At 46.5% G+C, this 18,009-nt stretch overlaps 1 protein-coding gene across 1 annotated transcript in view; it reads left to right on the top strand.

Annotated features, from left to right (window-relative positions):
• ttyh2 (tweety family member 2) overlaps positions 1–18,009 on the top strand; it is a 200,081-nt gene that overhangs the window by 36,235 nt on the left and 145,837 nt on the right. Inside the window, exon 2 of the mRNA XM_072483435.1 lies at positions 10,061–10,233. Coding sequence (XP_072339536.1) covers positions 10,061–10,233 — 173 coding nt within the window. The remainder of the gene's footprint in view (positions 1–10,060; positions 10,234–18,009) is intronic.

The raw sequence follows: 18,009 nt of genomic DNA, 5'->3' as shown, positions 1-18,009 counted from the left end.
CTCTCGCCTCCTGCACTCCCGGCTCTTGTGCAACCCCAAATATAGCCAACCCCCAGCTTGGTTCGACCCGGACTCCTACTACTTTTGAAAGCACCTTTGTCACCCCCATCCAAAACCCCTGTAGTGCCGGGCATGACCAAAACATATGGGTATGATTCGCTGGGCTTCTCAAGCACCTCGCACACCTATCCTCCACCCCAAACAATTTGCTGAGCCGTGCTCCAGTCATATGCGCCCTGTGTAATACCTTAAACTGAATCAGGCTTAGCCTGGCACACGAGGACGACGAGTTTACCCTGCTTAGGGCATCTGCCCACAGCCCCTCCTCGATCTCCTCCCCCAGCTCTTCTTCCCATTTCCCTTTTAGTTCATCTACCATAGTCTCCCCTTCGTCCCTCATTTCCCTATATATATCTGACACCTTACCATCCCCCACCCATGTCTTTGAGATCACTCTGTCCTGCACCTCTTGTGTCGGGAGCTGCGGGATTTCCCTCACCTGTTGCCTCGCAAAAGCCCTCAGTTGCATATACCTGAATGCATTCCCTTGGGGCAACCCATATTTCTCGGTCAGCGCTCCCAGACTCGCGAACTTCCCATCCACAAACAGATCTTTCAGTTGCGTTATTCCTGCTCTTTGCCACATTCCATATCCCCCATCCATTCCCCCCGGGGCAAACCTATGGTTGTTTCTTATCGGGGACCCCCCCAAGGCTCCAGTCTTTCCCCTATGCCGTCTCCACTGTCCCCAAATCTTCAGTGTAGCCACCACCACCGGGCTTGTGGTGTAGTTCCTCGGTGAGAACGGCAATGGGGCTGTCACCATAGCCTGTAGGCTAGTCCCCCTACAGGACGCCCTCTCTAATCTCTTCCACGCCGCTCCCTCCTCCTCTCCCATCCACTTACTCACCATTGAAATATTAGCGGCCCAATAATACTCACTTAGGCTCGGTAGTGCCAGCCCCCCCCCCATCCCTGCTACGCTGTAAGAATCCCTTCTTCACTCTCGGGGTCTTCCCGGCCCACACAAAACCCATGATGCTCTTCTCAATCCTTTTTTTAAAAAAAAAGCCTTCGTGATCACCACCGGGAGGCACTGAAACACAAAGAGGAATCTCGGGAGGACCACCATCTTAACCGCCTGCACCCTCCCTGCCATTGACAGGGATACCATATCCCATCTCTTGAAATCCTCCTCCATCTGTTCCACCAACCGCGTTAAATTTAACCTATGCAATGTGCCCCAATTCTTAGCTATCTGGATCCCCAGGTAACAAAAGTCCCTTGTTACCTTCCTCAACGGTAGGTCCTCTATTTCTCTACTCTGCTCCCCTGGATGCACCACAAACAACTCACTTTTCCCCATGTTCAATTTATACCCTGAAAAATCCCCAAACTCCCCAAGTATCCGCATTATTTCTGGCATCCCCTCCGCCGGGTCCGCCACGTATAGTAGCAAATCGTCCGCATACAAAGATACCCGGTGATCTTCTCCTCCCCTAAGTACTCCCCTCCACTTCTTGGAACCCCTCAACGCTATCGCCAGGGGCTCAATCGCCAGTGCAAACAATAATGGGGACAGAGGGCATCCCTGCCTTGTCCCTCTATGGAGCCGAAAATATGCAGATCCCCGTCCATTCGTGACCACGCTCGCCACTGGGGCCCTATACAACAACTGCACCCATCTAACATACCCCTCTCCAAAACCAAATCTCCTCAACACCTCCCACAAATAATCCCACTCCACTCTATCAAATGCTTTCTCGGCATCCATCGCCACTAATATCTCCGTTTCTCCCTCTGGTGGGGCCATCATCATTACCCCTAACAACCTCCGTATATTCGTGTTCAGCTGTCTCCCCTTCACAAACCCAGTTTGGTCCTCGTGGACCACCCCCGGGACACATTCCTCTATTCTCATTGCCATTACCTTGGCCAGGACCTTGGCATCTACATTTAGGAGGGAAATAGGTCTATAGGACCCGCATTGTAGCGGGTCCTTTTCCTTCTTTAAGAGAAGCGATATCGTTGCTTCAGACATAGTCGGGGGCAGTTGTCCCCTTTCCTTTGCCTCATTAAAGGTCCTCGTCAGTACCGGGGCGAGCAAGTCCACATATTTTCTATAGAATTCGACTGGGAATCCATCCGGTCCCGGGGCCTTTCCTGCCTGCATGCTCCTAATTCCTTTCACCACTTCTTCTACCTCGATCTGTGCTCCCAGTCCCACCCTTTCCTGCTCTTCCACCTTGGGAAATTCCAGCCGATCCAAGAAGCCCATCATTCTCTCCCTCCCATCCGGGGGTTGAGCTTCATATAATTTTTTATAAAATGTCTTGAACACTCCATTCACTCTCTCCGCTCCCCGCTCCATCTCTCCTTCCTCATCCCTCACTCCCCCTATTTCCCTCGCTGCTCCCCTTTTCCTCAATTGGTGTGCCAGCAACCTGGTCACCTTCTCCCCATATTCGTACTGTACACCCTGTGCCTTCCTCCATTGTGCCTCTGCAGTGCCTGTAGTCAGCAAGTCAAATTCTACATGTAGCCTTTGCCTTTCCCTGTACAGTCCCTCCTCCGGTGCTTCCGCATATTGTCTGTCCACCCTCAAAAGTTCTTGCAGCAACCGCTCCCGTTCCTTACTCTCCTGCTTCCCTTTATGTGCCCTTATTGATATCAGCTCCCCTCTAACCACCGCCTTCAACGCCTCCCAGACCACTCCCACCTCGACCTCCCCATTATCATTGAGTTCCAAGTACTTTTCAATGCACCCCCTCACCCTTAGACACACACCCTCATCTGCCATTAGTCCCATGTCCATTCTCCAGGGTGGGCGCCCTCCTGTTTCCTCCCCTATCTCCAAGTCCACCCAGTGTGGAGCGTGATCCGAAATGGCTATAGCCGTATACTCCGTTCCCCTCACCTTCGGGATCAATGCCCTTCCCAGCACAAAAAAGTCTATTCGCGAGTAGACTTTATGGACATAGGAGAAAAACGAGAACTCCTTACTCCTAGGTCTGCTAAATCTCCACGGGTCTACACCTCCCATCTGCTCCATAAAATCTTTAAGTACCTTGGCTGCTGCCGGCCTCCTTCCAGTCCTGGACTTCGACCTATCCAGCCCTGGTTCCAACACCGTATTAAAATCTCCCCCCATTATCGGCTTTCCCATCTCTAGGTCCGGAATGCGTCCTAGCATCCGCCTCATAAAATTGGCATCATCCCAGTTCGGGGCATATACGTTTACCAAAACCACCGTCTCCCCCTGTAGTTTGCCACTCACCATCACGTATCTGCCCCCGTTATCCGCCACTGTAGTCTTTGCCTCGAACATTACCCGCTTCCCCACTAATATAGCCACTCCCCTGTTTTTCGCATCTAGCCCCGAATGGAACACCTGCCCCACCCATCCTTTGCGTAGCCTAACCTGGTCTATCAGTTTCAGGTGCGTTTCCTGTAACATAACCACATCTGCCTTAAGTTTCTTAAGGTGTGCGAGTACCCGTGCCCTCTTTATCGGCCCGTTCAGCCCTCTCGCGTTCCACGTGATCAGCCGAGTTGGGGGGCTTCCTACCCCCCCCCCCCCTTGTCGATTAGCCATCACCTTTTTCCAGCTCCTCACCCGGTTCCCACGCAGCTGTATCTCCCCCAGGCGGTGCCCCCCCGCCCATCCTCTCCCATACCAGCTCCTCCCCCTCCCCAGCAGCAGCAACCCAGTAATTCCCCCCTCCCACCCCCCCCGCTAGATCCCCCGCTAGCATAATTACTCCCCCCATGTTGCTCCCAGAAGTCAGCAAACTCTGGCTGACCTCGGCTTCCCCCCGTGACCTCGGCTCGCACCGTGCGACGCCCCCTCCTTCCTGCTTCTCTATTCCCGCCATGATTATCATAGCGCGGGAACCAAGCCCGCGCTTCTCCCTTGGCCCCGCCCCCAATGGCCAACGCCCCATCTCCTCCACCTCCCCTCCTCCCCCCATCACCACCTGTGGGAGAGAGAAAAGTTACCACATCGCAGGATTAGTACATAAAACCCCTCTTTGCCCCCCACATTCGCCCCACCACTTTGTTCAAACGTTCTTTTTAATAACCCGCTCATTCCAGTTTTTCTTCCACAATAAAAGTCCACGCTTCATCCGCCGTCTCAAAGTAGTGGTGCCTCCCTCGATATGTGACCCACAGTCTTGCCGGTTGCAGCATTCCAAATTTTATCTTTTTATGAAGCACCGCCTTGGCCCGATTAAAGCTCGCCCTCCTTCTCGCCACCTCCGCACTCCAGTCTTGATAAACGCGGATCACCGCGTTCTCCCATTTACTGCTCCGAGTTTTCTTCGCCCATCTAAGGACCATTTCTCTATCCTTAAAACGGAGGAATCTCACCACTATGGCTCTGGGAATTTCTCCTGCTCTCGGTCCTCGCGCCATCACTCGGTATGCTCCCTCCACCTCCAACGGACCCGCCGGGGCCTCCGCTCCCATTAACGAGTGCAGCATCGTGCTCACATATGCCCCGACGTCCGCTCCCTCCACACCTTCAGGAAGACCAAGAATCCTCAGGTTGTTCCTCCTTGCGTTGTTTTCCAGTGCCTCCAACCTTTCCACACATCGTTTCTGATGTGCCTCCTGCGTCTCCGTCTTCACCACCAGGCCCTGTATATCGTCCTCATTCTCGGCTGCCTTTGCCTTCACGACCCGAAGCTCCCGCTCCTGGGTCTTTTGTTCCTCCTTTAGCCCTTCGATCGCCTGTAGTATCGGGGCCAACAGCTCTTTCTTCATTTCCTTTTTGATCTCTTCCACACAGCATTTCAAGAACTCTTGTTGTTCAGGGCCCCATGTTAAACTGCCACCTTCCGACGCCATCTTGGTTTTTGCTTGCCTTCCTTGCCGCTGTTCTAAAGGATCCACTGCAATCTGGCCACTCTCCTCCTTTTTCCATCCGTATCCAGGGGGGATTCCCTTCTGGTTTACCGCACAGTGTTTTTAGCCGTCAAAATTGCCGTTGGGGCTCCTATCAAGAGCCCAAAAGTCCGTTTCACAGGGAGCTGCCGAAACGTGCGACTCAGCTGGTCATTGCCGCACCCGGAAGTCCCGGGAGACTTGTTTTTAAGATTTGGTTTCATAGTTCTCCTGTGGTAGATAACAAATGGAATTGACAACAAAGTGTCAGACTGTTATGCAGCTGATGGTGCACAAATCTGTTTTGTTTCCCCCCCCCTCCGCATTTAGCCTGGAACTGTTGTGACCGATCTTTTTGTCGTTGTTTAAATCCAGTTTGCGTTGGTTTAAGACTGATCCTGAGTCCCAATGCTCTGGCCTAGGTAGGCTTTTTAATTCACAAATCAAGACGGAAATTTTTTGTTGTGAATGAACAACATTTTTAGACCTGGAAAGATATGTACTGCAAATCAGTACTGAATATCAGTGAGAACTGAACAAATCATGACAGTACGTTTATGCGGTAAAATGTGAAGTGTTGGTAATTCTACCTATTCCTTCCTGCCTTATCCCCATAACCTTGCACATGCATTATTTTCAGGTAGCAGTCCAATTCCCTTTTGAATACTTTGATCGAAGCTGCTTCCACCACCCTCTTGGGAAGTTTGTTCCAGACTTCAACCACCCTCTGGGTGAAAAACCTTTCTCATCAATTTAGTATGTACTCCTTTTGCCAATTGTTTTAAATCTGTGCCCTCTAGTTCTTGATTGGGGGTGGGTTCTACCATTGAGAATAGGGGAAGGGGATGGCGGGTTCCGTCATCGGGAGTAGTGTGAACCTCTCTGCAAAATCTGCACCTTGCTCACACGTTTACTCTGAGCGTCTCGTGCCAGATGAATGTGTTTTTCCTTCAGTAATCTGGGGCGGGATTCTCCGACCCCCCCCCCGGCCGGGTCGGAGAAGCGCCGGGGGTCGGCGTGAATCCCGCCCCCGCCGGCTGCTGAATTCTCCGGCGCCTGAGATTTGGCGGGGTCGGGAATCGCGCCGCGCCGGTCGGTGGCTGCTGGCAGCCCCCCCCCCCCCCCCGGCGATTCTCCGGCCTGCGATGGGCCGAGTGGCCACCTGTTTTTTGCCGGTCCCGCCGGCGTAAATTAGAGTAGGTCCTTACCGGCGGGACCTGGCGGCGCGCAGCCTCCAGGGTTCTCGGGGGGGGGGGGGGAGGCACTCTATTCTTCCGCACCGGTGGCTGTAGTGGTCCGCCATGGCCGGTGCGGAAACAAAGCCCTCTGCACATGCGTGGGGATGACGCCAGCGCACGCTGGTGCTCCTGCACATGCGCCAGCTCGCGCCGGCAGGTGGAGGCCCTTCGGCGCCGGTTGGCATGGCGCCAAGCCCCTTCCCCGCTGGCCGGTGGGACGCAAACCTCTGGGGCGGCTCAACGCCGGAGTGGTTCACGTCACTCCTCGGTGCCGGGACCCCCCGCCCCAAGGTAGGGGAGAATCCCGCCCATGTTCTCAGCAAGCCTATTCTCTTGTCGGAAGGAAGCAATGTCAATGTTCAGCCTGTCCGCTTTCATGTCTTGTCTGCACTATTCTCGATGTTGCAATTCTCAACTTTTGAAAAAGATGTTTGAATTTCCAGTGAATGTTTGGAAGGGTCACACGACAAGGTTTCGAGTTTTAAGACAATAACTGTAACAAAATTAGATGGTCCAAAAGTAGTTGTTCTGATTGGGTATGCTGTTGATTTTATAGAATAGAGAGTTTAAAAGAAAATTATGAATGCAGAATAAACAGAGGGTGCTGGAGGTAAACAGTGAAAAGTTTATTCTGCATTGAGAGCCAGTGGGTTTTGGGTGTAAAACCGTTGGATATAAGAAGGAAATAGATTTCTCGACTCTTAAAGGCATTAAGGGGTATGGGGAGATGGTGTTGAGTTTAGGCTCAGCCATGATATTGAATTGTGGAGCACCAACTGGCCTACTATTTTCTATGTTTCTATGACATTCAGCAACTGTTGCTGCATAGTAAAATCCTCGCTTTGAGTCTTTTTAACAGATACAGATCTCTCATTTGGGAATTGTTTTGAGGGGTATGTACAGCATTTATGGACTGATAAACTGGAACCACTGGCTATTCCAAGTTAGTAAAAATTGGAACCAACTGTGCCTGTCATGGATTTTCCTAGCTACAGCAGTAGCACAAATTTAACAAGACATGATAGAACGTGATATACCCAGCAACAGGTAGAAATCTGCCTAACCAACCTACAAAAGTCAGGATGAGATGCCTTTCCCAGGAATGAGATTAACAGAGAGAATCAGGTGTATATCCCCTGTTAGTAGAAACAACTTATCAAGACGATTGGCAGTTCAGTGAGGCATATACATGCTCATTTTGGGATTTGAGGGGGGTAGACAGCCAAATAAACAGAAGGCCGAATCAAAGGAGAATAAAGGTATAATTTTTAAGACCCTCCGAAGCAAGGGAGGCCAGTTTGCACCTTGCAGCCTGGAGGTCAAGTTTTTCATGAACAGCCTTGGAGCCAAGGCAGTGTAAAGGGAGTTTACATATCACCTGACCAGGAAAAGACGTTTCCCAGACTTGACCATCAGCCGTGTATTGTTGGGTAATTATAAGCTGGATTTGGCTTGTAGATCTATTTAGTTTGGATGTTGTTCAGGGGACAGGGGAAAGAAATCTTAAGGAGTTCAAAGATTGTAGATATATTTTTGAACAAGGGGTACCTTCTAAATAAACTGTGTTTAGGGGTTTATACACTTAATTATCTTGGGGTAGTATAGTGCTGTTTGTGCGTATTTGTCTTGAATTTAATGAATAATCTTTAATAATTGCTACACCCCCTCCCCATCCCCCTCCATTGGCAAACTGATGAGTCACCCACTGGTGCACACAGCATGCATCACTTGTGTGATCCATTTGTGGACTGCATATTGGCTGGTCTGATAGGGGTCAGTGGCTTGAAATGATTTAATAGCATAAAAGCTGTTATGGTTAGAATCACGTGCACAGAAAAGAGCTTCCCCTCTTCTAGAGATTTGTTTCTAAGTCATAGTAGTCAAAAGGAATGGTGTATGTCGGATGTAGATGGTGGGGAATATTGATAGTCTCTGATATGTCAGTATAGTTTTCCTATTCTCTAATTGTTGCTTATTTGGCAGTGACATAAGTACGTCCAGTTTTGCTGGGCTTTATGGAGTCATGTTGCTCATCTAAATCTTGGGTAAAATCATATCTTTGATATGAATTTCTTCTCAGGATTTCTATCTTCAGCTTGTTTGGTGCATGTAGTGAGTAAGTGAGTATTATTGTATAAAAGTATAATAAACAACAATGTTAAGGCGCAACATGCACAAAACAGCAAAATAAACAAATGGAGGGACACACACATCTATAAACAAAGCTTCTTCCAAAAAAACGTAATCATTAAATTGTAGAGCATGATATTAGAATCTAATCTCAACAGTCCCTCACCACTGGATTAGTCATCTAGTCTATTTTTATGGGTAAGGTTAACAATGGAAAAGATGCACTGTAATATTGCTATATTCCCTTTGTGGACATCTCAAATGCATGTCCAAAATCACACCCATGTTTTCGACATTACAGTAGCCAGTAGACATATAATTAAAGTGGCGAGCATTAAGGCAGGTGATTTAGGGAAGCAGCTACATAAGCCATTAAAAGCTGGCGGAGAAGGCAAATAAGAACTTGGGCTTCGTTTCAAGCAGCTTTAAATGTTTAAAAAGTGACTAAATTCTGCTTCAGTTATACCGATCACTGTATTTAAATAGGGTGTTCGGTGTTAGGCAGCCTATTTCGTCCTTCCGCTCTCTTACCCCCTCCCCCTCTTTCAGATTAACAACACCAATTGATACAAAGTGCAATGATTTGCCGATTGGAAGGATCGAGTCATGATGAGACAGCATGAATACTTTGAGTTGTATTCCTGGAAAATGAAGGGTTATGGTGTGATGTGACTGAGTTATTTCAATGATGAAGGGGATTGAACTGGTCACCATGAAATGAATGTTCCCCTCCTGGGGGCAATTAAGAAATGAGGGTCTAGGTTTAGAATTTTAAGCAGTGAATCCTCACCTTTTTTCACGCCGGGAATCAATCTGATGAACCTTCACTGCGTACCTCCAAGGCACGTATATCCTTCCTTTAGGATGGAGACCAAAACTGTGCCCAGTATTTCAGGTGCGGTCTCATCAAAGCTTTGTACAATTGCAGCAGGACTTCTCTTCAACCCCAGCCCCCTTGATGGGGACCAAAGACCAACACACCATCTGTCTTCCTAATTGCTTGCTATACTTCCATGTTAACATTTTGTGTTTTATGCACAAGAGCATCAAAACACTTCTGAACACCATTTTATAGTTTCTCCCCATTTAAAAAAAAAAAATGCACTGATTTCCAAAGTGAATTGCTTCACATTGTAATTCATCTGCCACTTTCCTGTCCAGTTGCTGAACCTATCCCTTTATCTCTTTTGCCAGCATCCCCCTCACCGATTTATCTTCTACCCATTTATGACTTTATTTTATTTGTGTTGACCACTGGTTTCGGCAATTAAAATGAAACACATTCTATTCTGTGAAATTAATCTTCAAAATCATGAGCAGTTCTGAGGGTTTAAATAACCAGGAAGGAGGTTACTGTGAAGTGGAGCACACTGGCAGGTGAAATTAATTGTTAGTCACAAAGCTCAGCCCTAACGTGCTTGTAGTAAATCCCTTTAAAAGGCACTTTCTTCATAAAGTCCTTGGTACACTTTTGACTTTCCAAAACTATAATATCGGGGAATTCCCTCAATTGGTGTTAATGTGAGAGCAATATTATTTATAATTGTGCCAGCCATAAAATGAAGTGATGAATGCTAGATTGGTTCAAATGGTCCATCACAAGTAGACTGCTTGTTAAATATTGACTGCTAACACCAGTGAGTGGAGTAATCTTTGTCCTGTCACTAATCTAGGAGTCTAAAAATTTTTTTAATGAAGAACCTTTGCATTTACTAATAATTGAAGACATTGCTGTGAAGTAAACGGTAAGCAAATCTCTCATAACCATTTTGTTTAAAGTGTTGTCTTTCTTTGTATTTCCTCAGGCACTGATGTTTTTAGCTGCAATTGCTGCCGTCGGCTTGGCCCTCAACTTGATTTTTATTTTCATTTACTTGTTATGCCTCTGCTGCTGCAAGCGAACTGATGATGAGGAAATCAAGAGGCCACATTCGTGCTGCGTCATGTGGACGGCTGTGACTGCTGGCCTCGTCTGCTGGTAAGTAAAAGATATGAAAGTTGAAGCGAATCGAGGGGATTGTCCTGTGAGCCATTGTATCAGATGCATTTTCCTCTTCACTGCGACCTGTCAAGCTCTGCGACCTGTCAAGCTCTGCGTCCTGTTAAGCTCCACCAACAAATATTTGCAGTGACAATACTTCTGCCAATTTAGATCCACTCAATAACGTTCAGTTTAACAGTGCATTTGGTGAGGTAGCAATGACCTTTTTGCATTGTATCTGTAAAGGTGAATTTGTTACATTAAAGGTATTGTTCAAAGTTATGTGCATTCAGTAAGATATCCGTTAAAGCTCCCTGTGGGTAAATGCACTTTAGGTTGCATGTTTGATTGATTTTTGGTATTGGTCAGTTTTGATCTCTGCAGTTGACCGGCTGCAACTGATGTCAGTAGGCTGGAGAGAGGGGAATCAAACACTGTTCCTATTCTGGATCACAACGTGCGTTTGTATTTCTGGAGCAGAGTGGATTGAGCTATGATTCCTTCTGTGGTGAACAGTATAATAGTAATCCATGATCATGGTTCAGGAGTAAATTGTCATTTGGATAACATAATCTAGGACACCCGAGGTCTTGGGCACTATAGCTCGGTGTTAATTCATGTCTTCAGGAGAGAGAGAGAAAATTGGTGGAAGCAAAAAAAAGTTTTTCTCTATTGCTGGTCTTCCTCTTTTTACTTTCCTTGAGCCTGTTAGAGATTTGGTTATTGTGGACGAGATTGGTGAAGGTATGTACATCTGCATGGGTAATGGAATAACCGAGAAGGGTCCCCCTCCTTGGCTTTGCCAACAATGTCCACATCTCATGAGTAAAATAATAATTTGGCCTGTGAATTGCTTTTGTTAGATTAACTTTGGCCAGTAGTTTGTGATAATGGGAGATGGAACTATAAATAATGGGCAGACAGACAGCGGAGGAATAATTAATCCCTTCAGTACTGTTTTTTGTTTCACAGGATGCAGGTGTCGATGGCTCAGCCACCATTTGTTGCCCATCTCTAATTGCTCTTCCGAAGGTGGTGGTGAGTCATCTTCATGAACTGATGCTCCATGTAGTGAAGGTATTCCCACCGTACTGTTAGGGAGCGAGTACGAGAATTTTCACCAACATTGAAGAAATGGCAATATATTTCTAAGGCAGGGTGGTGTGTGATGCAGAACATAGAACATACAGTGCAGAAGGAGACCATTTGGTCCATCGAGTCTGCACCAACCCAATTAAGCCCTCACTGCCACCCTATCCCTGTAACCCAATACCCCTCCTAACCTTTTTAAACACTGAGGGCAATTTATCATGGCCAATCCACCTAACCTGCACGTCTTTGGACTGTGGAAGGAAACCAGAGCACCTGGAGGAAACCCACGCAGACACGGGGAGAATGTGCAGACTCCACACAGATAGTGACCCAGCAGGGAATCGAACCGGGGACCCTGGCGTTGTGAAGCTGCAGTGCTAGCCACTGTGCTGCCATGCTGTTTTGGAGAGGGTGGCGTTCCCACAGGCCTGTTGTATTGCCTTTGCTGTATCCAGTGCTCTCAACCATTTCTTGATCACATGGAGTGAATCAAAATGGCTGAAGACTGGCATCTGTGATGCTGGAGAACTTGGTAGGAGGCCGACAAGGATCATCCATCTTGGTACCTCTGACTGAAGGTAATTGTAAACGCTTCAGCGTTTTCTTCTGCACTCCCATGCTGGGGCTCCACCATCATTTGACATTGAGGATGTTCATGGAGCTTCCTCCTCTTGTTAGTTGTTTAATTGTCCAGCATCATTCACAACTTGAGGTGACAGCTTTGATCTGGTATGCCTGGTGTTGCTTTTCTACACTCAATTGAACCAGGGTTCACCTCCTGGCTTGTTGGTAATGGCGAAGTGATGGACCACATGGTTATGGCATACAATTTTGCTGCTAAAGTTGATCCATAGCACGTGAGGGATGCTATGTTCTGAGCTGCTAGATCTGTTGTGAATCTCATTTTTAAAAACGTGATAATTCCCACAACACAATGAGGGTGTCCTCATTGTGAAGATAACACTTCAGCTCCACAATTACTGTTCGGTTGTCACTCCTACCAATAATGTTATGGACAGACGTATCTGTGCCAGAACGCTTGGTGAAGACGAGGTCATGTACGTTTTTCCCTTGTTAATTTACCTGGCATGTGGGTATTGTTGGCTAGGCCTAATTGCCCTTCAGAAGGTGGCGTTGAGCTGCCATCATGAACCACTGCAGTCCATGTGGTAGGTATACCCACAGTGCTGTTAGTATGGGGGTTCCAGGATTTTGAACCAGCAACAGTGAAGGAATGGTGAGGTATTTCCAAGTCAGGGTGGTGGGTGGCCTAGAAGGAAACTTGCAGGTGGTGGTGTTCCCATATGTCCATTGACCTTGCCCTTCTAGATGGTAGAGGCCCTGGATTTGGAAGGTGTTGCCTAAGGAGCTTTGGTGAATTCCTAAAATGCATCTTGCACCACTGCGTCAGTAGTGTGAATGTTTGTGGGTGGGGTGCCAATCAAGCAGGCCCCTTTGCGCTGGGTGGTGTCACACTGTCAGAGTTGCACTCAGCCAGGCAAAGGGAGAGCATTCCATCACACTTCTCACTTGTGCCTTGTAGATGGGCTCTTGGGGGTCTATAGGCTGGCATGGACAAGGTGGGCCAAATGGCCTCCTGTGCTGTAACTTTTCAATGATTCAATGATGGACAGGCTCTGGGGGGTCAGGAGAGGAGTTCCTCACTACAGGTTTTCTAGCCCATGACCTGTTCTTGTAACCACAGTATTTATATGGCTAGTCGAGTTTAGTTTCTCGTCAGTGGTAACCCCCAGTATGTTGATAGTGGGGGATTCCGCGATTGAATGTGAAAGGTGATAGTTAGATTTTCTCTTGTTGGAGATGGAGGTTGTTCTCTCACCACTTGCTGCAGGTTCAGTCTGGCAGATATGTCCTTCAGGACTTGTCCAGCTCGGTCAGCACTGGTGCGACCGAACCTCTGGACAATGGATGTTGAAGTCCTACACTCAGCACATTCAATGTTCAAGGCTCTCTGGGCCACTCCCTCTCAACTGTGCATCATTGTCATCACGTCTGGTGGGTTGGTCCTGATGGTGGAGTCAAGGACATACAAAGATTTGTAACCTAGAGTCAATGTTGAGCTGTTACTGGGTCACGCTGTTACTGGGATAGTCTGTGGGATCTCTCTTCCAATTTTAGCATAAGTTACCAATGAGTAGAACGTTGCAATATTGACTGGGCTTGATGTGCCTTTGTCATTGTCTAGGTCGATGCTTGGTAGTACCAACCTATTTTACTCTTGTAGCTTTTCGTACTGGCTTGCAAGGCTATTTCAGAGAGCTTTCCTCACTTTAAAAAACAAAGTTAGGTGATTTTAATGACCGTGCATCAACCTGATTGAATCCAAGAAGAAATATTTGCACAGACAAACCAGGATACAACATTTTTGATTCCGGTAGCAGTCTTGTTACATTAACTCAAACAAATTCTGTATGGGAGGGGAAGATAATGACTGAAATTATAGAACTGGCTGTTTAGAAACAACATAGATGTGCAAGGTACTATGTGAATGTATTTTTTTCTTCCATCCTACATGACCATGCTGATGTAAATAAAATAAATCTCTCACTGAACTCTCATTGTGCTGGCATCCACTGATCTTGGCTTATCCTTTTTCAGTATCTTTTAATATGTCCCTTACAGCGCAAGCTCTGGCACCCTTCCATTAGCTTATTTATTACTACATTCTTGAGTGTTTACTACTCTGTTTCTCTGACGAGGGATCAGCCTTCAATGCACCCTCTCACAAATCAGCCCCCCCCCCCCCCGCCCCAAGACCATACTATGTGTTGCTACTCGTTCAACCAAAACTTTCAAATGACTTTCCATTCGCTCAAGTTTCTCCATCCAGCACTACATTGCACCATATCCCCTTCCTAAACTGCTATACCGAGCAGTTTGTCATTCACTTCCCAATCACATTTTGCCTGCTCACTTACCTCACACTCAAAATCCCCATTTTATATTAACCTCAATGTAGCTGCCTCAATGTTTGCACTAAAAATCTTGCCAGAATAAAACTTCAAGCTAAGCAAAAAGTTCCTTGACTCATCTTCTCCAATTTCTCTGTCCTCCCCTTCCTTAACCGAGCCATTCACAAATTCCACACCTGCACAGTTACCCTCTCCCCAATGGATTATCACACACACTTCCTTCTTGAAACCCCGCAGTCCATATGACTGTTGGGGAGTTCCAGCATTTTGACCCAGCGACAGTTAACAAACTGCAATATTTTTCCATGACAGGATGGTGAGTAGCTTGGAGAGGAACCTGCAGGTGGTGGTGTTCTCATAAACCTGCTGCCCTTGTTCTTCTAGGTGGTGGTGGTCGCTAGTTTGAAAGGTGCTGTTGAAGGAACGTTGACGAGTTGCTACAATGTCTTTTGCAGATGGTATACACTGTTAGCCTGTGGTGGGGAGAATAAATGTTTATGGTGGTGGATAGGGTGCCATTTACAGGTAGTTTGTGTTGGATGGTGTTGTACTTCTTGAGTGTTGACGGAACTGCACTCAACCAGGCAAATGGAGAGTACTCCATCTCACCCCTGTCTTGTACCTTGCAAATGGTCAGCAGGTTTTGCGGAGTCGGGGGTTGCAAATGGTCAGCAGGTTTTGAGGAGTCAGGGGGTGCAAATGGTCAGCAGGTTTTGGGGAGTCGGGGGTTGCAAATGGTCAGCAGGTTTTGAGGAGTCGGAGTGCAAATGGTCAGCAGGTTTTGAGGAGTCGGGGGGTGAGTTACTCAACACACAATTCCTAGCCTCTGACCTGTTCTTGTAGACAAAGTATTTAAATGGCTGGTCCAGTTCAGTTTCTGGGAAATGGTAGCCCGCAGGATGTTGTTGGCAGGGAATTCTACGAACCAGTGAGTATTTGGAGAAAATGGTTTACTTCTCTCTTGTTGGAGATTGTCATTGCTTGGAAATTGTGGTGTGATTGTCACTTGCCACTGAATAGCCTGAGTCTGGATGTTGTCCAGGTCTTGTGCAGGCACAGGCTATTCCCATATCTGAGGGGTTGCGAATGGTGCTGAAACCTGTGCGATTATCAGTGAACATCACCACTTCTGACCTTGTGTTGGAGGAAAGGTCGTTGGTGAAGCAGCTGAAAATTCAGATTGGATCCTAAGGTTAGTGTTGCTTTATTATGGCAGTGACACACAGACTCCTACGGAAGGACAGCTGTTTAATTTATATGGGGAAATGTTTTGAGAGGAAATATTTAAAGTGATGTGAGAGTAAATTCCCTAGGTGCCTCATTTAACCACATTTTTACCCTGCACTCCTGACCTGTGTGGTAATGTTTGAAGGTATAATTCCACAGAGGATATCAACTTTTATTTTCCTGCCGAAGTAACTCTTTCATTCTGTGATCCTACTCATTATCAATAGTCAGTATAATCCTAGAGCTATCACAGCAAAATGCAATTTGATTGCATCCAGCTGTTCACTTCCGACAAGGGATCACGAATTGAGAATGGAGCTGCTGAGCTTAGACCGAGATGGGGAAGAATTTCTCCTCCGAGTCATCAGTGTGTGAAATTCTCTTCCTCAGCGAGCAGTGGGGGCTCAGTCATTGAATATATTCAAAACTGAGTTGGAACAGATTGTTGATTTGAGAAGGGAGTCGAGTGTTATGGAGACAGGCAGCAGGAAAGTGAAGTTAAGGCTACAATCAGATCAGCATCTTAAAGAATGGCAGCACCGGCGAGGGGATGGGGCGAATGGCCGCCTGCTGCTATTTCTTCTGTTCTTCACCTGTTGGAGAACCAACTCGATGTAGAATTGCACCTGGTACTTTCCACACTTGTATATTCTGGCACTATGTGATTTCTTTTAGTCACTGAACAGTTGAGTGAAGCACTTTCCAACGTGGTTGTGATGCATAACTTGAAGTTTATCCGCCTGGTTCGCGGCATAGTCAGATCAGCAATAACCATTTAGAAAGCACAAGATTTTGGTTAGAGATTAGTAGTTTTGTGTAAAATTGAATAATTTGGTTGGAGAAGGATTCCGATTGACCAACAAAAGAGACATTGTCTTCAAACCCTTACTGTAGATGTCAGGCATTTACAATATTAATAAATTGAATCTCCTTGGAATTTGTGATTCTTGTGACCATGTCCTCTTTCCCCCCCCCACACAACCAAAACCAAACTTAATTTTATCTTGTGACTTCCAGGCTGATGAGTTACTAACTTTCATTTTTAGATTTGATAGTACAGCAGTTGCAGAATCTTGTTCATAAGCAAACCCTATCGTTCCCACCTTTTATTGATTTATTTTAGCTCCGTGAAAAGATAATTGTGTTCCACATTGGTCAGAATTTAGGTCCTTTCTTCAATGTTTCTAAAAAGGACTCAATTGTTTTTAGGAGTTTTTCCCCTGTGATTTCACAAGTTGTGATTTCCCCTATTAGGATTGGTACTGAAATCTCTTGAATCTTTCTCCCACTTGAGATGAGATCTGCATTTTATTGCCTATTTTCAATATGTCACATGCTTTTGCTCACTCTTTAACAAATCAGATGGCGTTTATTTTTAATAGTATTGTCTATATTGGAGCATTTTAATGAAAATGTTACTTGGTTTGACTAATACTTACACCAAACGTTCTGAATTCCTGGGTTCTTTGCCATCATGACATTCTTGCACTGATTGGAGGCATTTTCCATTGGCCATTTACCTGGATCCAGTAGCCACATCGATGGATAGAGTAGTAGGTCATAAAAATTCTGTAGGATTGGAGTTAGAGGTTATGAACAGCTTCAAATAATCCAAGCTAATGGAATGCTTGCCTTATTATCAACAGGATGAGAATACAAGAGAAGTCATGCTCCATCTATACAAAGTCTGGTTGGACAACATCTGGAGTAGTGTGTTCAGTTCTGGGCATTGAACCTTCAGGTTAATAGTGGTCTTGGGCCTTGGAGGTTGTGTAACATAGATTTACTGATACAATAATAGGTCTCCTCGAATTAAATTACAAGGAGTAATTATGGAGGCTAGGGTTGTATTCCCTCGAATTTGGAGGTGATTTGATCAAAGTTTTCAAGAAATTGAGGGGAACAGATGGAAATAAACTAATTCTGATCGTTGGGAAATCTTGAACTCGGGACATAGCTTAGGATTTCATCAGCGAAACTTGGAAACACTTCTATAAGTCACGGGCCGTAAATGCTTGAAACGCTCTTCTGCAAATGGCAGTTGATGTCAGACCAGTTAATTTTAAATGAGATTTATAGACTTCTGATGACCAAAGGCATCAAGGGGTATGGGCATAGGTGGGTATTGAAGTTCGGTCACAGGTTGGTAACGCTGGTGGAACAGGACAGGCTAAATGGTCTTCACCTGTTCCTGTGTACCTCGATGCATTGACCTCTAATGGAGCCATTCCCTCTCCGCAGTTGTGGTGACATGGCCTCTTTAAGGGTGTGGGCTCCACAGACCACATGACCGGCTTGGGGCCAATATGGAGTTTGTGCAGGGCCCTGGGAGCAGGATTTTGGGCAGTGTGGACCAGGGAGCTGAACTGTACAGATCTGTTGTGTCTGTTACCTAACTGCTTTTACCTTTCATCAATAAACCCCTTTGGTTATTACTGGAAGCTCCCAGGGACCCCTTTGTTTATTACTGCAAGCCCCCAGGAGATGCCTTGAACCACGAATTTGGTGATGAGGTAAAGGT

Source organism: Scyliorhinus torazame, chromosome 18 (assembly GCF_047496885.1).
Source record: "Scyliorhinus torazame isolate Kashiwa2021f chromosome 18, sScyTor2.1, whole genome shotgun sequence".
In the NCBI taxonomy this organism is placed as follows: domain Eukaryota; kingdom Metazoa; phylum Chordata; class Chondrichthyes; order Carcharhiniformes; family Scyliorhinidae; genus Scyliorhinus; species Scyliorhinus torazame.
This window is presented reverse-complemented; position numbering and strand designations above follow the sequence as displayed.